At 59.6% G+C, this 23,493-nt stretch overlaps 2 protein-coding genes and 1 long non-coding RNA gene across 11 annotated transcripts in view; 1 reads left to right on the top strand and 2 right to left on the bottom strand.

The window, feature by feature from the left end:
• The window catches only part of KCNC4 (potassium voltage-gated channel subfamily C member 4), a 35,761-nt gene extending 25,124 nt beyond the window's left edge, over positions 1–10,637 (bottom strand). For 3 of the 7 annotated variants that reach the window (XR_012035324.1, XM_072834915.1, XM_072834916.1), the window contains exon 1: positions 9,808–10,637. Coding sequence is in view for 6 of the 7 variants with exons in the window: in XM_072834915.1 (XP_072691016.1) it covers positions 9,808–10,515 (708 nt within the window). In the remaining variant the exon portion in view is untranslated. The remainder of the gene's footprint in view (positions 1–9,807) is intronic. The other 4 variants (XM_072834919.1, XM_072834920.1, XM_072834918.1 and 1 more) reach the window with 2 other exon arrangements.
• Positions 8,714–12,938, top strand: LOC140638143 (uncharacterized). Of its 2 annotated transcripts, none has more exons than XR_012035325.1 (2): positions 8,714–9,623; positions 12,255–12,938. It is a non-coding gene; the product is annotated as an uncharacterized lncRNA (long non-coding RNA). The 2 variants fall into 2 exon arrangements; XR_012035326.1 differs by lacking the exon at positions 8,714–9,623 and adding an exon at positions 10,620–10,716.
• A 6,368-nt stretch (positions 12,939–19,306) lies between these two features.
• The window catches only part of SLC6A17 (solute carrier family 6 member 17), a 49,472-nt gene continuing 45,285 nt past the window's right edge, over positions 19,307–23,493 (bottom strand). For both annotated transcript variants that reach the window (XM_072834912.1, XM_072834914.1), the window contains exon 12: positions 19,307–23,169. In XM_072834912.1, the coding sequence (XP_072691013.1) occupies positions 22,801–23,169 (369 nt within the window). In that variant the 3' untranslated portion in view covers positions 19,307–22,800. The remainder of the gene's footprint in view (positions 23,170–23,493) is intronic.

The raw sequence follows: 23,493 nt of genomic DNA, 5'->3' as shown, positions 1-23,493 counted from the left end.
ACCTTCCAGGTAATTCTAATGCACACTGTTTTGAGGTCCACTGCATTATAAGGGATACGCCCAGAGACAGGGGGCTTCTTTCTGCCAGCTGAGGCTTTAGGCTCCAGACATGACCCCCTCCCCCGTCCTGGCCCCGGCCCCAGCCCACCTCCTCTCCCCCACCCCTCGGCTTAGAATATCCCAGCCAACTGCCCAGACAGTGAGAAGCGCCCGAGGGAAGACAGCATGCTCCATGGCAGGAGACAGGGGGAGTCCGCCCAGAATAGCCACCCCTCCCCTTCCCAACAACTGACATTTCCTGGGACACTGAGCTCCAACAAAAAATAAACTGCACCCATTGGGATCGGAGTGTGGCAGCGGCTGGTCCAGACAGCTGCTGGGATCTCGGCTAGAATGATGACAGCAGCACTCGGCAGAGATTTAAGCGTCCGATCATTATGAATGGAGAGGAAATGCGTGTGTAATAACACCAATTACGGAGCCTTCATCTGTTATTCACCACTGTCAGGGTACCTGTTGCTGAGGCCCACGCCCCCTGCTGCTGCCTGTCCTGCCTGGCGGGCGGGGGGTGGGATGGGCTCCCCCCCTGAGCAGAGGCCCGTGCTTAAAACAGGTGGATGGGGAAGGGCTGTGGCCCCACGACCACTTAGCACCCCCACCTGCCCCACCCTGATTTCCACCTGACCGTGGCCTTGCCTCTTGTCTAATCGTGCCTCTCAGAGATGCTCTGCTCCCTGAGAGTCTGCCCAGGGAGGCGAGAAGGCACACCTTGCCCTTACTACTGCCAAACACTGACAGAGGCTACAGGGGGAGCTGGGAAAATGAAGCAGCAGCACCTCCAGAGCTTCCGGAGCAGGAGCGAGTCTGGGGCTGCACGTCCCTTAGTGGCCTCCTCTCTCCTGGCACGGCTGGGCACCTGGTACGGGTTACTGCCTTCGTTCTCCCTGGACCCTGTGCCGTAAGGCCCACCATCTCGCCGTCCGGGGGAGGAACTGAGCACCAGAGAGGTTCTGTGCTCACCCAAGGTCACACAGCCCGGAAGGGGCAGAAACCAGACTTGAACTCAGCAGGTTTAACTTCCAGGCTGCACCTGCTCCTTGCCCCACACTGTCGTCACCGCCGCCCAGGCAGGATCATGTCATGGACCCAGGAGAGCCTTCTCTGGACTGTCAGCGCTGCCCCCAGCCAGCGCCGCGATGACTGCTGTTTCACACCCCAGGGATGTGTGCCTTTGGCTTCACACCGACACCCAGCACACACAGTTTATTCACACTTGAACATGGACGGGTTGATCAGCTCTAGCAAGGAAGGAGAAGGGAAGTAGCAGGCCACAGGCAACACTTTCGCTACTTGGACAACTCTTCCTGGAGCTTCTCCTCTCTGCTGCTTTTCTGAAAAGGTAAATTTCAAGTTCCTTGTCTGACCTCACTTTACTTCCCTGAGAAATGGGCTACGAAGGCAATACAGGCTGACATGGGCCTGAGGCGAATGGCTCCAGCCTGTGAGCCCTCCGTGGCCATTCAGGGAGGACCTAGTGGAGGCACCTGTCCCGTGGCTGCGGGGATGCCGGGGACCCAGAGTCCTGGGGCTGCCCCACCCCGGTCCCCAGAAGCAGAGGAGGTGGGGGTAAGGGGTGGAGACAGCCTCTCCCAGCTCTGCCAGGAAGCATGGGAAGCAGGAGCTCACTTTCTCCGCTCTCTCTGAGGAAAAGTTTAGCCAGGAGAGTTGGCCCACCTGGGAGCCGAGCGTGAAGTTAATTAGCAGCCTGGAAAAACAAGTTCAGGAAGAGCTGCCAAGGGGCTGAGCAGAGGGGCACCGAGGGGAGGCAAGGGAGGGAGGGCCACGTGCCAGCCACTTTCTCACCCACCGGGCCAAGGCGCCTTCCTCACTGCCAACCTGGGCTCCTACGAGCCGCCCTCCCGAGTCAGGGCCCAACTCCCAGAATTCCTGCAGTGTTCGCTCACTTTCACTGTGTTTTAGAAACACGGAACTGTTGCATCTACGTACTGGTACTGCTCATGCCGCCCTCCCAGAAGACGGGGCAGGTAAAGGGTAGCCACATGTACCCGTTTCTCAGGGGTGGCAGAGGCACGAGAGAGGGCAAATGACTCGCTCAGGACCACACTGAGGCCAGGTACCCCGACTCAGAATTCTTTCCACTCCTCCTTGGTGACCCCTCCTTGGGGCCTCAGTCTCCCCGGTGACCTCTCCAAGGGCTGACAGCCGGCGCCAGGCAGGCCCCAGAAAGCCCCCCAGCCCCCGCCCTGAGGACACAGACCTGAGGCCGGGCTGGGACAGATGCAGGCATCTGGGCTCTGGCACGTTGCCCCAGGTCAGTGCCGAGGTTACAGTTCCCTCTTCGGGGCCCCAATTACTCCTCTGTCCCCTATGTTGTTCCCAAACCGAGTGATTTTGTAAGTGGTGGTCCTAAGCAAGCGCAATCAGAGCACTTCCCCTCTGGCGGCAGGGACGCTGCCTTTTTTTTCCCCCACTCTCTTGACAGAGGGCTGCCAGGGCCAAAAGGGGCCAAGAAGTGAGGCAGTGGCTGCAGAAGCACCCTATTTAGACATCAAGGCCTTGCGCGGAGACTGCTGAGCAGCCCCTTGCCCGGCCATCCTATACAGCTGGCGGTGGGTACATCCACCTCCTGCCCGCTGGCCCCTGCCGAGCAGAGACCAGGCGCAAAGAGCTAAGGAACCCAGGGGCCAGATGGCCTAGGTCCCTGGCCCTGGCCCGGCCGCTCACTGGGTGAATGGTGTACTCTGTACCCGCCTCTCACTATAGAATGGGGGCAGCACCCGTGCCCGCTGGGGATGCTGCGGGACTGTGTGAGCTTCTACAAGGCAAGTATCTAGCACACAGTATGTGCTCAATAAACAGCTGGCAGAGCTGGGGAGGAGTGGGGCCTCCACGGCCCGCCTCGCGCAGCTTCTGAGAGCTGAGCTGGATCTGGGGCTGGAAAAATCAGAAGAGCCTTGGTCTTTAGAAGTGAAGGGCCCCGGAAGCTCATCCAGTTCGATGCCCCTTCTGCCATGTTACAGCAGAAGAAACTGAGGCTGGTGTGGAGGGGGTGACTTGCCTTGGTCCCCACGGCCACAGCGGTCAGCTCCTTCCAGGCCTGAGGACACGGGGCGTAGATTTGGCGGGAACCGCCCAAGTGGAAACCATGCTTGCATGGACTGGACTGGCCAGCCCTGCTCCCTGCTGGACGGCTGCGGCCGGTCTCACGCCCCCGCAGGACGGACCACCTCCGGGCAGTGCAGCGCTGCTCCCTCAAGCTTCCCTCCCCGGGGGGGCCCCCACCACTGGCTGTGTCCTCCTGGGGACCCACCAGTCCGAGACCCAGCTGTTACCAGCCTTGTTACCAGCCTCCTTCACCGAGCTCACCCGAGACAGTTGTTGGTGGAAATCTAAAGTTCGATGCTTCCGAGTCCACGTTTGGCTCTGCTGCTGACTGCCTGACAGGCCTGAGGCAAAGTTCTTAGCCTCACTGAGCCTCTGGGCCTTTGCCCATAAAATGGAAATTAAGTGCCCACTACGTGCCACTGTTCTGCGTGCTGGCGAATAGCAGGAAACAGCCCTGCCCCTGAGGCCTTATATTCTAGTAGGAGACTGTCAACCGATAAGTAAAATATATAGTATGTCGATGCTCTAAGTGTCAGGAAGGAAAATCAAGAGAAAAGGGGGTAAGGAGGGTAATGGTGAGGAAACTATTTCTAACAGGGTGATGAGGCAAGGCCTCAGCCAGGGTGACATCTAAGCAGAGCCCAGGAGTGAGGGAGTAAGTTATGTGAAGATCCAGGAGAGCTCAAGAGGCAGAGGGAACAGGCAGTGCAAAGACCCTGAGGCTACGGTGAGCTTCATATGTTGAGGGGCTGAGAATAGTGCCCACCTGATAGGGTTGTTTCAAGGATGAAAAGAAATGATATTTGTAAAACAGCACAGAGCCTAGAGTGTCTCAGGCATCTGGCACAGGCTGGGTCGGTGGGGTGGGGGGGAGGTGAGAGACACCAGTCATTGGGAACTGAATACAATCAGCGGGGGCAGGGGAGGGGAGCCCAAGGAGAAAGGGCCAAGGAGACAGATGGACAGATAAACATAAGAAGATTCATGCCCAAAACCTATATTAAGGATGAAGTGTAGGAGAGGAGAAATTTGAGAACACAGCCAAAGACACTTGCAGAGAAAGATCTGCGGGGATGGGACGAGGAGCTGAGGCTTCCGGGGAAGTGAGATCCTAGTGCCCAGGCGGTGCTGCAAAGGCAGCAGGCGGCCCTGGGGGCTCAAACGCAGGAAAGGAGAGCCCGCCAGGCAAGCCACCTCCCGCTCTGCCCGGGCTCCTGAGTGATCGCCCAGGCTCTTGAGTGAGTGCCCGGCCCAGCCTGGAGACCCTTGGGCCTCTCCCTCCATGGGCTCCCCCGGGAGCAGACCTGGGCCGAGGGGCCTCTCACCCCGTCCAGGGGCCAGAGCCCGCCTCTCCCTGCACCTACCTCCTGCCAAGCCGGCACATGGGGCTTCCCAGGGCCCCTGGAGTGCGGAGCCGAGGACTCCGGCCCCAGGGGGAATTAGGTCCAGCCCGGATCACTGGCCAAGAGCATATACAGCCAAATGCAATTCCTGGCTATTGCCTACATCCATGTTCCATCCTGTCCTCTCTCTGCCCGGGCTGGTCCCCCGGCCAGGAAATTCACCCCTTCCCTAACTCTGCACGGTTAAGCACTACTCACGTCGAAAATTTTATTTATTTATGTATTTACTTACTCATAGCCTTCCTCCTTCTAAAAATTACTTAAGGGAGCTAAGTCATTATCCTGCAGGGCCCGTCCAGCGTAACTTCTGTTTCCTCATGGAAGCTTCCCCGCCGTCCAACCCTCTCCCCCACCTCGCCTCACACACGGGTGGGATTTATTGCTTTCTCCTCTCACCTCCTATTGGACTTATTTCCTAAGACTACCGCGGCACCTCTCACGATCTCTTGTGTATGATTATCACTATTCCTTGTCACCTAATCTCCCTCAACTGCCACCTACTCCACCTGACCTCGCTCTCTTCAGGAACAGGACCATGTCTGACTCATCTATATATTTAGAGGGCCTAGCTTGGTGTCTGGCATGTAGTAAGTACTCAATAAATGTTTTCTCAATGACTGGAGCCAAGGTGGCTGCATGCTTCCTCTCCTTGGGCCTGGGGAGCCCGTCAAGGAGACGTGGCCAGCCCTGCTAGCTGGTGCTAGAGGGAACAGGTGTGCCCAGGAATGCCTCCAGGCACGTGGGCTCTCAGAATCTGTGGCCTTCCAGGGTGGACTAAGCCCCTGCCAGAGGCTGGGTAGCCATCACCCAACCTGCAAAATAACAACAGTAACAACAGGACCCCTAGGAGGGAGCTGGACCAGAGGTTGTGGTAGGCTGGCTGCCCAGGAACAAGGATGGCATGAGCGCCCTGGTGTCCAGTATGCCAAGCCAGCACCATCCAGGGGCGGATGCCAGGGGCCTGGGGACTCCCTGTTCCCAAAGCCCAGCTGCTGGGCTCTGTTCCTGCCTGCTCTTCCCCCATATCCCCAAAATAGGCCAAGTTTATTTTAACCCCTCCCCCACTTTACACCCCACCCCAAATGGTGACAACTAGAAACACCTCATTATCCAGAGACAAGATGTTCAGAGGAAAATGTTGGTCTACTTAGAACAAAAAAACACCACAAAACAAACCCAGGAGGAGACTAGGAGGCTGCCTCGAGGCAGGGTCGGGGAGAGGCCTGCACCCTTGGCCGGACACCCTCCTGCTCCTGGGACGGCACAGGCTGGCTGCCCCTGCCGTGAGCGCTGGGGAAGATAGGGCACCTAGCCTCCTGGGTTGGCTTCCTGGCTCTGACGAGCCCAGCGGCCTTGGGACCACAGGATCTTGCCCCGCAGCTGGCTGCCCCAGGGACCGGCCAGGCAGAGAAGCTGGGCACCCTCCGGAAGGATGAGCCAGAAGGCAGCTCTGCCTTTCTTTCCAAGGTCTCCATTTCCCTCCTCCGCCTGGGCCTCCTCTTGTAACTAAGTCCTCTTTCTTTTTGTTAAAATCCCACAGTGAGGAAAAATCAAAGAGAGCCAGCGCAGAGAAGAGCCACTCTAGGGAGCCGGGGTGGGGGCTTGAGTTTGGAGGGAGGAATGACAGGGAGGCTGCGGGGAGGGCCCCTGAGGTCGGCGGCCTTCTGCTGGCAGCAGGTGTGGTTACACGGGCCGACGTGGGTTCTGGGATCTGGTTTGGAGCCTAGTTCTACCACCAGCTGTGTGATCTTGAGCAAGCACCCCCCCCCCCCCCCGCCGACCCCCGCCCCAGGCCTCAGGACCGCCTCACTGAACACGCCTCTGCCTCCCCTGGGCCAGCTGAGAGCCGGGAACACAGCACAGGTGCACAGGTGACAGCACCTAACCCGCAGTGGCTGTCAGCCCACGTGAAAACCCAGCCCCGGCTGCCTTCCTGGGGCTACCGGGATCCTCAGGTCACATCCTCTTCTTCTCAGAGGGAAACCTTACAGGAAAACTGATACATGTACTGATTTAGCCAAAGGACAAGGACTATCCTTCTCAAGAGGGCTGGTAACCCAGCCTGGGTCCTCGAGAGGCTGGGGGTGAAAGGAATGTCCCGGGGTCCCATTCATCAGGCTGGGAAGCCACCGTGGCCATGGCTGAGCCTGGGCCTGGGGGTGCTGGGCAGGTGGGGAGACACCGGCCTGGCCGTCATGTCAGCTCCCAGGCCAGGCCACAGAAACATGACCACAGCAGTGGCCACCATGGGCCTGGCCACAGTGCGGGGAGCAGGGGTGAGCACCCCACCAGCCTAGAACCCGCGAGATCGGGGACGGCTCTGCGGGCCGGGTCAGTAGCTACAGGCAACAGGCTCCCTAATCAGCTCAGTTCACTCTCCCGTTTGTATCTGTTTTGCTCCTGTCACAACGCACTATTCGGATCACCAGCTGCTGTGTGCAGAGACGCCTGGGGCCAAGTGCTGCTCCTCTGCCCCGCTGGCCTTCAGTGAATGCCCCGAGCCTGTGGCCGATGCCGCCGGGCCCCAGACCCAGGGGACAGTGCTGGAGGGGCAGTGGTACTGGCCTGGGGGAAACAGAGTAGGGAGGGCACAGCCCCAGAACCCCCACACCTCGGGCCCTCGGGCCTGGAAGGGTAACAGAGTCAATGTCCCTTCTGATGTCCCTGTCTGCCCCTGGGTTTTCTGATGTCACCCACAGGAAGTACAGAGCCTCAGAAAACCTTCCAGGCCAGAATAAGAAAAAAGCCACCTCTCCACCTCACAAACAACCACATTCAGTGGAAAGAACATGTTGCAATCAGAAGAGTAGGGGCTTGGACTCACAGGCTGGCGCGAGCTGGCTGTGTCATCTCCGGAAGATGCTTACCCTCTCATGGCCTCAATCTACTGAACTGGGAGGAGATCTCCACTCTAAGTTTTTTGGGAGGACTGACCAGGGCTTAATGTAACGTACTCACATGGAATGTTCCACAAATAGCAGTTATTAAATTTTTTTTTTATTATTATCTTTTCTCACTTGTAAGTCCCAAGAAGAGTTGAATGGAAGGCTGGCCCCTGCCTTGTGCTCCTTCGCAGGAGGCAAGTCCTCTCTGGGGACAAGTGCTGTGAGGCTCCATACAGCTGTTCACATCAGTATTCACAACCAGAAAGTTAACACTAGCGAAAGAGTCCTGCTCTGTTGTTACTTTATGTGACTCTGACCACATTTGACACTTCTGATACCTGGTTCTTCATTGCTTGGATACGAAGAATTAACCCTGCCTCGTCCCAGACTCCTCACCTCAACTGGCAATGCCATGGCTGATGTGATTCCCTATCAAAAGGGTGAGTATCTCAGGCTCCTGGAGGAATTCAAAGGCTCTGAGCTGACTCAGAGAGACCCCTGGCTGGCCCACCCTGGGGTTTGTTGAGTGGAACATAAACTGATTGATGGCACAGTCCCTTGGAATCCGAGAAAGAACCAGAGAAGGTGAAAAGTCCCCCTAGGGACCCCAGAATGCTCAGAAACAGGATCTAGCTCCCCTAACCACCTCATCTCATTCCTGCTTCCCTGGCTTGTCCCCTTTCACCATTGCTATGAGGCCAAATCTACCGCCTTCTCCCCTCACCCCCAATTTGGAAAGAACCTGAATTATCCAGTACTTGTCGCTCTCTCCTAGCACACATTGCCTCCAGAGCTGACAAGAGCAGAATAAATGAAGTGCATGAGAAGCCCCCAGAACTCACAGCAGACACAGGCCAGGGCATGATGGGGCCCTCACCTTCTGAGCTGATCTCAGGCCTACAGGAGAAGAAACAGAGGCAGTGGGCCAGGGCTTCATTCTCAGTCCTGGAAAAGATCTCTGCCCTCAAGGGGCTGTCCTGGGGATGCCTGCAGCCCCAGCCTGGTAGGATTCTGCCACTGAGACCTCTGCTCCTTCCAGGCAGGAGCTGCATCTGCCCTAGTCTGGCATTGACAGCCTGCCCTGCAGCCCTGTTTCGGTCTCCCATTCTCCCCTGGGAGGGAAAGAACTTTTCCTTCCATGACTAGCTGGAGGCTTAGGCTCAAGAGGTGCTGGGGAGGGTGACAGGGCCCTGAGACTCATTAACAGGACAACTTGGGATGCCAGAAGTGAGCACAGCAGGAGGCGGTCCCCAGACACAATGCATGTTGCTCTTTCCTGTCTCCCAGACAGACCCCAGCCAGGCCATGTCAGCCATGAAGCCAGACAACAGCCCCCAGGGTGCTCTTTCTTCTTCTTCTTCTTCTTCTTCTTCTACTACTACTACTACTTTTTAAGGGATCTAAAGCCATCCTCCAGGGATTTTTTTTTTTTTTTTAAGCTGTCCAATCATATCTCCGCCGTCTACCCCCTTTTACCTAAGGGAGTTGGGAGAAACTGGGTCGACTTGAGCAGGAGGTGGTGTGGTGGGAAAGGACTGGACCTTGCCTAAATCGACCTATACCACCCCCCTCTTCCCCCATATTCCTGTTTCAAGCAGTAACCTGAACCAGGGCTTTCCGGGAAGCCAATCTGCCACAGCAGGAAGGAGAGAAGTGGCAACAAATCTAGGATATCACAGGTAGCCTGTGGCTGGCCACTGACCGCAGGACCCCGCAGCGCCGAGAACATTAGGCCCTTCCTGTGTAGCTGAAGCCAGGCCATCCCGGGTGACCAGGGGGCCTCAGGGCCATGGCCTGGGGCAGGCACCTTGACTGAGCTCCCTGAAGGAAGGGCCCTCTGGCAACCTGGATGAGGGGCCTGGGCTCTGGTCCCAGCTCTGTCTCATGGGCGGAAGCCGGCGACCCCTCCACTGAGCTCAGACTTCTCAGCACAGGGTGCTGCCCGGAGCACCCGAGGGAGGTGGTGCGCGCGGAAGAAGCTAAGGCAGGGGCTCGCCCCCAGCGGGCCCTCTACGCCGGCTTCTGCCCCCCGCCCTAGGCAGGAGGCCCGGTCCAGCTCTCCCGGCCGCCGGCCCCAGGGAGGGGAGGGGGGGCAAGTGAAGAGAGGCGGCCTGCGTGCAAAAAGAGGGAGTGGAGGAGCTCCGGTAAGGGTGCTCCAGTCCCCGGGAGGGGATGCGGCAGAGCGGGCAGCTGGGATTCGGTCCAAGTAGTAAGTCGAGCGTGTGCCGTCTCCCGGGGAGGCGCGCAGCAGAGAGGGTGGGGGTGGGGATGGGGCCCCGGGGGCCCGGGAAGCCGAGGCGACGGCTGGGAGGCAGGGGTGGGGTCCGTCCGCATCCCCCCGCCCCCGCCGGTCGGTGCGCACGCCGCAGGAGACCCGGGCTCCTGCCACTCACCCTGGCCGCCCGGGAGGAGTAGGGGTCCTCGAAGAGCGCCCACATGCGGGGCTGCCAGCCACGGCAGCCCCCGGGCCCGGCGCCCGCGCCCCCGTCGTGCGGCCCCCGGCGCTGCAGGGCCAGCTCGCGCTCGTCCTCGCCCGCCTCCTCGCCGGGCCCCGCCGCCCCGCCGCCCCCGTCCGGGCTCTCGAAGATGTCGAGCGCCTCCTCGGCGTCGCGGTGCTGCCGGTAGGTCATCCAGCAGCAGGGCTCCACGTCCGTCTCGTCGATGCCCCAGAAGGTGAGCTCCTCCTCGAAGAGCGGCCCGCACACGTCGGCCGGGCAGTGCAGCTTGCCGGTGCGGTAGTAGTTGAGCACGTAGGCGAACACGCCCGGGTGCCGGTCGAAGAAGAACTCGCGGCCCCCGCCGCCGCCGCCATCGGGCCCGGGCCGCGCCCCGCCGCCGCCGTCGCCGTCGGGATGGGGGTGGGGGTGGGGGTGGGGGTGGGGGTGGGGGTCGGGATGGGGATCGGCCAGCCAGGCGAGGCGGGTGCCCGGGAGGGTGCGCAGGGTGCTGCGGTAGGTCTCATGTCGCGTGCCGCCCACGTTGATGATGATCTTCTCCGACGCCTCGCCCTTGGCCATCTCCTCCTTCAGACATGTTTTGGACGGAGGCTTGTTCCCCGACTTGCGCCCGCGGTAGGAGGAGACGCACACCGAGCTGATCATAAGAGGCGCTCGCGCGGGGCTCCGGCTTGGGGCGGCCGCTGCCCTCCAAACACCCTTCCCGAGGAGGCAGCGTCAGCGGGGGCGGGGAGCGGGCGAGGCGGCGGCAGCGGCGGGCGGGCGGCGGCCCCTCCGCGGCTCGGCCCTGCCCCTGCCTCCCCCCGGGGCGCGGGGCGGGACGACGCGGCTCCGCCGGGCGCACAGGTGGTTGCGGGCCGGGCGGGCGGCCCGGGCGGGCGGGCGGGCGGGGGCGCAGCGCGGCAGCCCCGGACACGCCCCCCGCGGCCCGCGAGGCGAGGGAGCGCCCAGGGCGGCGCGGGAGGCCGGGGCGCGCAGCTCTCACGGGCCGCCCTCGGCTCCCGGCGGCGGCGGCGGCGGCGGCGGCGGCGCAGCAACAAGTCCCCGGGGCGGCCGCGGGCCCGGGGCGCGGGCAGTCAGCGCGGCGGGGGCCTCCCGCCCCGATTCATAAATCCGGCGCCGGCACGAGGCGGGCGGGGCCGACCGACGCGGCGTCCGGGCGGGCGGGGGCGCGGGGCGCGGGGCGCGGCCGGGCGGGGGCCGAGCCGGGGCGGGGGGCTCGGACGCGGCGTCCTGCGCGGCGCGGGGGCCCGGGCCGGGGCTGCCGGGCGGCCAAGGACACCTGCGGGCTCCCCGGGCTGCGCCGCTCCGAGCCTCAGCGCAGCGCCCCGGCGCCGGGCTCCTGCCATCTGGCGGCGCCGGGAGCCACGCCATCCGCGCGTCGGCCCATCTCCGGGCGGGGGAGCCCGGGCGCCGGCGGCCCGCGGCTCGGGGGCTCGGGGGCTCGGGGGCTCGCGACCTCTCCCTCCGGCGGCGGTGGCTCTCCGCGGCGCCCTCTCCTCCGGGGCCCGGCTCGGCCGCGCGCGCTCTGGGGGCGGGTGCGGGGCCGACGGGCTCAGCCTCCCTCCGCCCGCCGAGACGAGCCGAGCCGCCGCGTAACCCGCTCGCCGCCGGCGCCCAGCCTGGCGCGCCGCCCCCGGCCCCCGCCCCGGCCCCGGCCCCGGCCCCCGCCCCGCAGCTCCTCCCGCCGCAGCCTCGGCGACCCCTGACCTCCGACCCGGCCCGCCCCCTCCCCACTCGCGCGGCGGGTTCACTGCGGCGGACCGGAGAGCCGGGGAGGAGGGAGTGGAGAGGTGTCCCCAGGAGGCTGCCCCCGCCCGTCCCAGGCACCCTGTGGGGCTTCCTGACCACCCCGCCCCCACCTTTGCGCCTCCGAGGCCCAGCTAGGCCCCAGATGGCTGTGGTCTGCATGGTCGGGCCCTGCCACCGTCACCGAGGCCCCCGCGTTAGAGAGGGGGACCTGGGAGCCTTGTGCAGACAACTGGCTCCCGGTCTGGGTGGAAGAAAACCTGGTTGTGTCTGGCACTATTGTGGATGTGGAGTGCGTGGTCCTAAAGGACCCCCGGTTAAAGCCACCCGCGTCCTGCCGGGCGACCCCCTCCTGGTGTCTGCGTTGTTGTGCTCCTAGCAGTTCCTCTCGGCTCCCCCCTCTGGCCCTGAAGCCTTCCAGAGGGCACCGCTTTTCAGCTTGATGGCCCCCACAGCGACTGCCTCTGAGAACCTGTTTGCTAAGTGATTGAGAAGCTGCAGTACCCAAAACATTCGGCTCCAGCCCCAACTTACTGGCCTCATCCCAAGAGCAATTTCCAGATTTATTTGTTTTTATTTGCTTTTAAGTCCAGAGCCTCTCCTACATCTTTAAATTAATCCTACTATTTTTACAGCTTCAGGTAGCCTCCCTGTCCATCCGGATGACATAAGGAAGATTTTAAGGCTGAAATGCAAGGCAGTGGACACCTGTGTGCCATCCGACTCCCGGATTAGGCAGCAGTACCTGGCTATCCTGGGAAAACAAGACAAGGGCCTGGATGTGCTCCAAGGAAATGTTCAAAGCTCAATGCAAATGCAAAGGCTGGTCAGCAAAGGTCTCATTAATGAGGTCAGAAAACCAGAGTGACTGTGGTCTGTGGCGATCTGTACTAACATGCAGAGAAGGCGGCTGCCAGCCTGGACTGGAGCCGGAAACATACATTTGCTGTGTCCAGTCCCTAATGTCTGCATTTCAGAGTTTGGCTGGCTTTGAGTTTGCTGCAGCAAAGAAGACATATCTCCAGTGTGACTGGGAAGAGAAGACCCGGGACTGGCCAGAAGCTGGAGGGAGAAAGGAAGAGCCCTGGCAAGGATTTTAAAGAACCGACTGCAATGAATAGCTTTAACCTGCTACCTGGCTGTGTCCCGGTGGACTCTCTTGGGGTCTCCTCCATTTTGCATTTTTCAGGCTGGCTGCACTCAGTCATTCTAAAAAGAAGGAGAAATTGATGGGAGTAGGGTGGGAAGAATGAAAAAAAAAAATCCTAGCATCCCACAGCTGAGTTGTTTGCTCACCCAATAAATATTTCTTGAGTGCCTACTGTGTGCCAGAAGCCGTCCAGGCCCTGGAAATCAATGAATACAGCAGCCTTACCTGCCCCCGCCCATCCCAAGGACCCTTGGTGCTTCCATTCTGCAGTGTTTGTGGATGGTGATAGGCATGTGGGGAGATGGGTAAAGGGAGAAAGCTACCAGGCAAATAGGAGCCCTTGGAGGAGTGTCAAAAAGCTGGGGTGCGGTAGGGGAACCCAGGAAGAGCCAGGAACACCGAAGGCCCAGGCTGGGAGGGGCAGTGAGTTAATGTGCAGGCGGTGCGAGGGTCCCTGACTCCCGGCACTGCCCAGCTCTCCAAGAGGGCAGCTCCGCCTCAGGCCAGAGGCCTCTGGAGAAGTCCTCACCACTTCTGGAAATTTTATCCTCGAGCTCTGAGCTAACCTGTCACCTGGCCTTGCTGGGACTTTCTGGGGGCTTCAGCACATTGCAGCTGGCATTACAAGGCTTGTCTCAGTTCCAGTGTGTGAGGCCTCCTAGTCCCCCACAGTAGGGAGCCCAGGACGGGGTAGGAGCCTGGGCCCAGCCCGCCCTGTGACAGCCTGCTCCGGATGAGTGGGTGCTGCCCCCTGGTGGTGCGAGGGATCCCGGCTGGCCACCGCGCCTCCGCTGGGCTGGGGGGAGGAGGACGAAAGGGGGTCCTGGGCTTGGGCTGACAACACATTCTGGGCTTCCTGTCAGCCCCCAGCCGTTGTCTCCCGCCGGCACTCAGCCTGCTTTTGCCTTTTTCCATTCCTCCAAGGCTCTGATGACCAGCTGGCTTCAGCGAGCCTGTGAAATAGCCACAGCTGGGAATTCCTAATCCACGAGCCTCCTTTCCTTCATGGTCACCTGGTCTCCCTCTTCCTTACCTGGGCCCCGTGGTTTCTTCTAGCAGTCAGAAAAGAGCACCTGTCTGGGTGCTAGTTGGCACTACTGTGGCTGCCACGGTGGTTCCCCTCACCAGGAATGAAGTATGGCACAAGTGGAAGGAAAGAGGGTAGTGGGGATGCCCGGGAGGCTCAGTGGTGGAGCGTCTGCCTTTGGCTCAGGTCGTGATCCCGGGGTCCCAAGATCCCGGGATCGAGTCCCACATCGGGCTCCCTGCGAGGAGCCTGCTGCTCCCTCTGCCTGTGTCTCTGCCTCTCTCTGTGTGTCTCTCATGAATAAATAAATAAAATCTTTAAAAAAAAAAAAAAGAGGGCAATGTTTGCTCCCAGAGTGACACTAACAGGGGCTGGCAAGTGTCGCCTTTCTGTAGCCCCTCAAATAAGGCCCTTGGTCTCTGAGAGCTGAGGCCGGCCCTGCCCTCCCAAAGCTGGAGAGCCTGACATTAAAGCCATTTACCCTTCCTCTTTCCCTACTGGGGCTTGGAGTGGGGCTCAGCCGTTTTGGGGCAACAGGAACCATCTAATGTCCTCTCCATCTTCCCAGTTTGGACTCCACTTGCTTTGAGAGGTTCCAGGCCTAAGAGCAGGTCCCACAGCTGTCCGGCAGGTCTCTCTCCGTTGCTACTCCCATCTCCCCCTTTTGGCACTCCAGCTCTGGCCAGGGACTTACCCCTCCTCCCTGAGGGCCTGGGTCAAGGAGCCAGCATCCTTTCCCAGCCTGCCCTGCTCTCCAGCCCAATAAATTGAATTGCTTTATCAGCCATCATCACTGGGGGGAAGGTGACAGAGCCTTTCCCTCCCTCTCTTGGAAGCACTAAAGAAGAGAGCCAGAGGAGGCTAGAAGTCTCCTGTTTGCTTATCATTTCATTTAATCCTGCCTCCCACCCTCACCCACAAGCAGCCTGCAGAGACTAATAGGCTCCAAACCAAATGCTGGGAGCCTTCCCAAGACGGGCCTGGGAAGAGCTCGGCATAGAGGACAGCCCTCAGGGCCTTATGGAGGTTCAGCCATAATGGTTCTGCACAGGGGCAGAAGGCAGGGTTGGGTAGCTGTGTTTGGTATCTGGGGCTCTGGGGAACCCAGAAGATGGACTCTGATGCCCCAGTTCTTAAGGGAAAAGGCCCAGAAGGGTGCAAGCCACAAGCTCAGGCCTGGCCAGGACTTGGTCATAGGGCTGGCAGGGACCTGAGTGCCAGCTCACAGGTAAATTCTCCTTGAGAGATTTGAGGCCTAAGGAGCAGCAGTGAGCTCTGGGACACTGAGCTGGGCCTATGGTGGGGCCAAGGGTAGAAAATGATATGGGGTCCCATGTGGCCTCTGCCTGTAGAACAGTATTCATGAGAGTCACAGGACCAGGACCAGCTAAGCAGGCCCCTAGAGCCCTCTTCACTCAAGGCTGCTGGGATAGAGACCCAGCCTGCATCCAGAGATAGCACGCATGCACACGCGCATGCACACACACACACACACACACACACACACACCAGTTCAGGGCCCAGCTGGCAGGACTCCTTGGCACTCAGTATTTCTCCATCTAGAAAAGTACAGATTCCTCCCACCTGGGCTAAATTCCAACAAAACTGGTTCATTCCATTAGAGTGGTTAATTAGTTCTGATGGTCCCAGCCCCTTCCGGCAGTGTCCCGGGGAAAGGGAAAGCCATTGTCAGGAGAGGCAGAGCACACACTGGCTCTTCTTGGATGCTCATGAAGCCCAGGGATCCTTCCCTGCTTGGGCCAGCCCTGGGAAGAACAGAGACGGCCAGGGAGCCACAGGGTGAGCTCCACTGAGTCTTTGTGCTCTGCAGCTGGCACTGTGGCTGGGATGGAGTAATCTTAATAATGGTTTGTTGTTGAGTGACAGACATAGTCTTCTCCCCATTTCCCAGGTCTCCTACCACATTAAGACAGTGTAACTGAGGAACGCATCTGTGTGCCTGGCACCAGTGGGTGTGATGGAGGCAGGACGCTCCGAGTCAGGTTAGTGACTGACGACCTGTACAAGGCAGAGGCCCCTGCCGGAGCCTTGCTGGTCTATTCCCCAAGCTTAGCACAGTCCTGGGGCTCAGAAGTCTCAGTTCATGCTTGATGCACGGAATTAATGAGGAGGGTGAGGTGGGGGGAGGGTGGAAGCCCTCCCTGCTAGAACTTGCACTATCTAGACCAGGAGTCAAGAAACCCAGGTTTTGGGGGCACCTGGATGGCTCAGCAGTTGAGCATCTGCCTTTGGCTCAGGCTGTGATCTTGGGGTCCTGGGATCGAGTCCCCCATCTGGCTCCTCACAGGGAGTCTGCTTCTCTCTCTGCCTGTGTGTCTGCCTCTCTCTGTCTCTTATGAATAAGTAAATAAAATCTTTAAAAAAGAAAGGAAGAAAATGAAAGAAAGAAAGAAAGAAAGAAAGAAAGTAAGAAAGAAAAGAAAAGAAAAGAAAGACAGGCTTTGGCCCTGCTTTCCCCCCTGTTTGCTTGTGGGAATTCTGGGTAGATCTCTTTCCCTCTCTGGGCCTCAGTTTCTCCATTTGTTCTTTGAGGAAGTTGGGCCAGATAATCACTAGGGTTCCTGTTGTAGTTACTATCACTTTGAAGCAAATTACTCCAAAATTTAGTGCTGTAAATACAACGAACATTTCATTTTGCTTAGGATAGTAGGGGTCAGGCAGTTCAGAAGGGTTGTTGGGAGACAACAGCGGTTGTGGGTGGCTCGGCGGTTGAGCCAGGCACTGGTGGCACGACCTGTCCCGAGCCAGCCTCAGAAGCCGCACAGCATCACTTTCACTGCACTCTGTTGGTCAAAGGAGACGTTTCCTCACCCAGATTCAAGAGGAGGAGCACAGACTCCGCTGGAAGTTTTAAAGAATTCGGGGCCACTTTTTTAAATCCACCGCATCCCTGGGGTGCGTAGAATCCTCTGAGCCCGACCTAAGCACTCATGGCTCAGCTGAGGCTGTGCGGCTGGTTGTGGCTGTTTGCTGAGGGCAGCAGGGCAGTGTGCAGGATTGGTGGCACGCCCTTCTCTGGAAACGGCGCCTTCTTTCCTCTCCTCGCTTGGTGTCTTTGGGTCTGGGCTGAAACCGTCTTTTCTGAATGGCTCAACGAGAATGGTTCATTGCACGGGTGATGGGGCCCCCAGAATGATACAAGCCCCCCGGACTTACTCCAGTTGCAAACAGGAAGAAAGCTCAGCATGGAACAAGTTCTGTGTTGAATTCGAGGAGGGATTTCAGGAGTTTGTTTTGCCCTCACAGCAGTCTCTGAGAGGAAGAGATTTTATTGTCATCCTCCATTTGCAGACTTGCAGTGGGGGTCCAGAGGCTAGTGACTTGCCCAAGGTGACAAAGCCATGCTTCAGACAGGCATGCCACCTGCCCCAGGCAAACAGGAGGCAGAAGAAGCTGTTCTCATGTCTTTCCGTGTGTCTGCCTCCCTGTCTGCTCCCTCTAACCACAGCCCCAGCTCAGCCTCTCACCTCCCCATCCGAATGAACCTGTTCTGTGCCCCAGTTTTGGGTCTGTAAGTTGATATTCCCCCAGGGAGAAAGTCCCACCCAGATGCCAAGGATTGCAGATCCCTGGCCCTACAAGAGGCCCGTGACATGGGCCTCCCCAGATTCTTTGGCCTCCTTCCCTTCAGCAAGTGGGGTCTGTATGCCCTCCCACTAACTCTGGGCAGGGGCTGTGATCATAGAACACGACAGAAGTGACAAAGTGTCACTTTCCAGGCCCTCACCTTAAGAAATTGGCAGCTCCCACTTTTGTCTCTTGAAATGGCCTCTCGGGGCACCCTGAACCATCACTTATGAGGTCTGGCCACTCAGAGATAAACTATGCTGGAGAAGCCGGGTGCTAATCCCAGCTGAGTTGTCAGCCACATTTGGATGGAATGTGAGTGAGGCTGCCTTGGGCCCTCCAGACCAGCGACCCTGCAGTTTGACACCACTGAGCGACCTCAGTTACCACCAGGAGGGTCACTCAGACAACTCCTGCCTGAATTTCCCACCCTGAAAACCATGAGATACAATAAAACTATCGTTGTAAGCCATCAGATTTGGGGTAACTTGGTACACAGGAACATGCATTATTTCATCCAATTCATTCATTATATCTACCTTATGGACTGGGACTTTGAAGCTCAGAGGGGTTAAATAACTTGCCCTAGGTCTCCCGCCCTAGGTCTCCCGGAAGGCAGGACCCCCACTGGCATTTGAACTTGAACTTGGGAAGTCTGACTCCATAGCCCATTTTTTTTTTAAAGATTTTATTTATTCATGAGAGAGAGATAGAGAGAGAGAGAGAGGCAGAGAGAGAAGCAGGCTCCATGCCAGGAGCCCGACGCGAGACTAAATCCCAGGACCCCAGGATTGGGCCCGGGGACAAAGGCAGGTGCCAAACTGCTGAGCCACCCAGGGATCCCCTCCAAGCTCTTTCAAACCCACCACTTCTTAGTGGGTCTATGTGTGCCTCCTGGCGGGGTGGGGGTGGGGGTTGACATTTCAACCAAAAACACTACCTTCAATCAAACAAAGCACTGAATGAATTTACAAGGAGGGACATTCCCAGCACAGGGACTTTCTCCACTGAGAGGTGGGGGTGGGGGGATTTGGAGTCTAGGGATGGTGAGGGATGGGGTTCCCTTCGGAAAACTCAAGACAACAGGGGTTTACTTAGCTTTGTGTATCCATCGCTGGCACAGGACCTGTCACCGTGGATGCTTAAGAAATGTCTGTTCAATCATCAGACTAACCCACAAAGGTAGGAGCGCGGAGTCGGAGAGGCGGGTAAGGGTGGGAAGATTTGGGCACAAAGGTTTTCCTGCCATCTGGTGGCTATTTCTGGAATGACACCTTTTTCTTCTAAGGCCATGGAAGAAATGGAGGGTTGCTTGGGGGACCTGGGCTGTGCAGGTCAGGCAGCAGCAGCACTGCAGACGGTCGGGGGTGCGCTCCGGGGCCCTTGCCCTGCCACAGGGGTCTGCAAAGTATCAGAACTTAGAGCGTGGCTGGCTCCCCGTGACCCCAGAAGCCCCTAGCCCCACCCTTGCAGAGGGACGGGTACGGCTGCTCTTGGCACTAAGGCAGGATCTCCCCGCAAGGCCACGGAAGTGACACTGAACACTGTCCTCATGTGAGACGGAGCCTCATTCTCCCCCCACCCAGGAAAACCTGAGCACAGAGCACCTGCCTCCCAGGCTGCTCACGTGAGATTTTGTGTGGGGGGTATTTGGACCCCAGTAAGGCCTGCTACAGGTGTGTGTGTTGTTCAGTTCACCTAGCACAATTCTTAGGAAAATACGATTTTTTTCTTATTGCATCCCTCCTCATCCTCCCGGAACTCCTCAGCCAGCCAGCACCCACAACCCCACCGCAGTCCTCTCTACCCCATCCTGTCCATGCTTGTCCCCACACCCCTCCCCACCCAGAGCCTCTGCTCAGATCTCTGGCTTCCCCATCCCCTCTCCCTGAGCCTGGAGCAGGTCAGAAAGGCAAGAGAAATTTGGTAAGAACAGACACTTTATTGCACACCATGAGGGGGGTGGAGGAGAGGAAAGGAGGGGATCTGGTGGGTGATGATGCCTCATCCCCTCCCCTGGGCTGCGTGGTCTGGACCCAGGGCTCTGGCCCGTCACAGGGCACATGGACTTGAATTGTTCTGAACTTGCACCAGAACCAAAAGCGATGCCTGCCATGTGTGCTTGGGACTATACAAAGCAGCGCTCGGGGTGAGGACGGACGCTGGGCCCTCCTTCTCCCAACCCCAGTCATTAGGCTTCCGGTGAGGGGGGGCAGCAGGCCCCCAGTTTCAAGGCCTCGTGGATGCTCAGAGAGTCAGGTGCGTTCCAACTTGTGGTCTCCACTCTTTTCTACCACGGGAGTACTCTGGGGGTGCCGCTGTGAGGAGGGCCAGAAGGGGGCCCCCCCGCCCATAATACTGCAGGCCTGCTTGGGGCCCGGCACAACACAGCTTCCAGCCCCAGCCGCAGCCTGTGGCAGGAGACCCACGAAGGCTTCTCCTGGCACTAGGAGCTGGATGTCCCCTCAGATGTCCTGCTGGAGGGCAAGGCCAACCGTGCTGGTGTCAATCAACCAGTGTGCCCTCCCCATCCATCCCCAGCTGGATCTCGGGCTTCATGTTGGCTCAGTGGACAGAGGGCATCTGAGCAAGAAGCTGGTGACGGGGCCTGGAGGACAGGCAGGAGCAGGGACCAGGGGACTCATTCAGACACGCCCTGCCCCGAGTCCACCGTCCCCTGTGGGCACTGCGTGGACAGCACCAAATCCAGTAAGGGATGGGGAGCCCATATAAGGATGTGGGGGCTCACCCCTCTCCGGCACCCCCGCTCCTCCGGGGGATCTGGGGCTGGATGGTACCTGGTCAGATGCCCCCGTCCTTGGCCCCAGGCTTCCCCCCACTCCCGGCTCCCCTGAGGCGTGAGGACAGGAGTGTGTGTCAGCAGCGCAGGGGAAAGCTGTTCCTTTCAGAACCGTCTCAAGGACAAAGGGGACGGAGATGCTGTGAGATGCTCTCCTGGGGTCTCACCATCTTAAGAAACCCAGCGCTTTTCCTCAGGATGAAGAGTTTGTGAGTCCAGTGGGAACAGCGAGAGGTTGGCTAGAAAATAAATTTAGGGACTTCCCCCCCCCGCCCCCCGCAAAGCCCCTCCTTCCCTGTTTCCCCGCAAGCCCAGTGGTGTGCAGGCAGTGAGTCACCCGCAAGAAACACCTGCCTTTCCCCCACAGCACCCTGCCCCGAGGCCTTGCCTCACAGCCGGGAGGAGAAGGAGGCCGGGGGAGGGCGGTGTGGTCTTCAGGAAGGCGGTGAACACTGGGAATCACAAATCACCCTACACACACCCACGCCCACGGATGTGCACACGCCACACACATACACGCGTACACACGCATACACCAAGCTCCAGGCCCCGTGTCTAATGCAGCAGAGACACAGCCGGGACAGGGCCTGGCCTACGGCGAAAGGCTACAAGGACTACCCAGCCCCTAGGAACCAGCAGACAGCCCAGCTCAGCCGCCCTACTGCAGGCTGGCAGGCTGGGGCCTGGCCCAGCCACACGCTACAAAATTAAAAATATATCAAATATACAATGAAAATAGATCTGTACAGCACTAAGGATGAAAATAGTCCACCAGCCACAGTATAATATTGGGTTTGTCAGTTAACAGCATTTACACCCACATGTACAGATTGAATATACAATAGAAATAGAATATGTAGAGAGTATATATAGTAGAGTGTCTCTCCTGGGGCCTTGCTTCTCCTGTTGCTAAATCTGCTGGGATTAGGCATGGGGGCCAGGTAGGAGGTGTGAGGTGAGGGTGGCTAAGGAGGGATGTGGCGCCTCGAAGGCTCATGTCTTTAGGGAGACGGGTCTCCTCCCCCGCATCATGCTCAAAAAGGACAGGTGTGGCCAGAGGGCTGGAAACGGGAGCAGATGGGGGAGGGGTGAGTGAAGGAAATGGCAAGGTGGGAGGATGGACCCCCTTCAGGCAAGAGGGGGGAACTGAGCGGCTGAGGGATGAGGGAAGGAACTCTGGACCTAGTCTGTCCCTCCCCATGCTGAGAACACAAGAGGAACGCACAGCCTTCCGTTGAAGATGCCCAGACCTAGCGCTGTGACCTGCTGCTGCTCTCCCCACGGCAGCCCTCAGAGATGGAGTCCTGGGGTCCCGCCTGCCTGCCCGCCTTCCATTCATCCGCACCCACGCACCCATGCAACCATCCTGCCACCAGTCCATCCATCCCTTTGCAGGCACTGTGTCCAGCCGGGTTCGGATCCTCCCGGCCTGTACTCTGACAGCAGCCCGCTTCCAGGGGAGGCCTCAGGTCAGAGTGGGTGGGAGGCTGGGGGCGCTGGGCCCCAGGACAGAGACCCGGCCCTTCCTCTCGGCAGGCTTCTGCATCCACAGCACTGCCCACGGCCTCCCCTCCACAGGGCTGGGCATCTTGGGGAAGGCTCCCGAGGTATTTGCACACGATGTGCACGCCATGCTGACTGTGCTTGCACAAGGAGAGTGAGTGGCAGCCCAACGAGGGCAGTGAAATTATCCATCTTTCCCCAGGGGTGAGGTTTCCTGGGTACAAGCCCCTGAACTCTAAGGACCCTCCATTCCAGGAAAGAAGCTGCCGCTAGCAAGAAAGTTGGGCCCCAGGTGAGAGTGTGCTTCACAATTGTGCTCCAAACCATCTGAATTGTGCTGTGAACCCTCAAGGGTGCTCTGGAAACCTGTGTACTGCACCCCCCCTCCCCCCAGGAAGGAGGCCCAGGCCACTACTGTGGCCTCCAGGGTGGGGACGGAGAGGGCAGGCCAAGCCCTCCTGGAGATGGGGAAGGGCCCCAGGCGATCACCGCCCTCCCAGGCAGGATGCAGGACACACCCTGCCCCAGGTGGGCCAAGGACAGGGGACAGTGCACCCAGAGTCCCAGGCTGAGAGGCCCCCATCCCCACCGCCCTCCTGCTGCCAAGGCTTGAGCTCAAGCCAGAGAGCTCCAGCTGCCTCACCAAACAACCTGGGGCCTCTACCAGATTCCATGCCAAGTCTGGGCCCTGCGTCCCTGCACAATGGTCCCGTCCCCAACCTTAAATCTGCGCCCTCTGGGACGCCCCACACCGCATCCTGCCCCACCCGGTGCCTCTCACCACCACCGGGCAGCACAGAGGTTGCCCGGGGCCTCGGAACCACAGGTGCCAGGTTACAGGGAGAGAGGGTGGGGGGCACCCCTACAGTGGCCACTCGCTGTCTCCCCGTGCTGGGAATCAGGGCTCTTCCCGTTAGTGGCCTGCAACTCGGTGAGAGGATCCGGAGGTTAGACAGAGTGGGAGCCTGGGCTGGGGACGGTGTCTCCGAGCCCCTGCTCAGGTATAGGGGAAGCGGGCTGGGAGCAGGGTGGGCCAGGAGGGCAGCCCCCAACCCCTGGGCAGAAGGGGCGGGGCGAGGGCGGGTCCAGGGTGGGCGGGGCAGGGGCGGGCTGTCACAGCTCCGACTCCGGGGTCCCCGCCAGGAGGTAGCTGCTCCCATAGCGTCCGTTGGGGTTGCCGCCGGTCTCCAGGGGGGACGTGCTGCCAGGCCCCAGGTAGGAGCGGTGGGTGGGCATGGGGGAGGGCGCCTCGCTGGGCACCTTGCTGAGAATGAAGCGGGTCTCGTCGTTCTCCTCCAGGTTGGAGATGTCCTTCATCATGCGGCCCTTCTTGTAGGACACGGACAGGGTGTTGGAGCCGTCGGAGAGCAGGTGGCAGTGCCGCAGGAGGAACACCACGGGGATGGGCAGGGCGGCCACGACGATGAGGGTGATGAGCAGGGCCATGGCCCAGGTGGGGAAATACAGGTAGCGCTCGGCAGCCTAGTGGGGCACGGGGTGAGGGCTGCCACTGCCACCGCCGCCCGACAGCTCGCCCTCCCGGGACCGCCGGGCCTGCTCTTCCCGCCACCACCCCCACCTGCCGTCCGGGCTGGGCACCAGCTGACAGGGAGGCCCTCGGGTGGCTACCTGCGTTAGCCGGTCGCCTTCGGGGAAGGCCTGAGCTCCCCCGGGCCTCAGTTTCTACAGCTGTAAAGTGGATGGGTGATTCAGCCCACAGACGTGGAGAGAGAACATGGGTTAGAAAGACTGGACCAGAGTGTCGACCTCTCTGAGCCTCGGTCTCCCCACGTGTGCTATGGGGAT

This window comes from Canis lupus, chromosome 8 (assembly GCF_048164855.1).
Source record: "Canis lupus baileyi chromosome 8, mCanLup2.hap1, whole genome shotgun sequence".
In the NCBI taxonomy this organism is placed as follows: domain Eukaryota; kingdom Metazoa; phylum Chordata; class Mammalia; order Carnivora; family Canidae; genus Canis; species Canis lupus.
The sequence above is the reverse complement of the archived record's forward strand: the minus strand, read 5'-3'. Positions and strand labels throughout refer to the sequence as shown.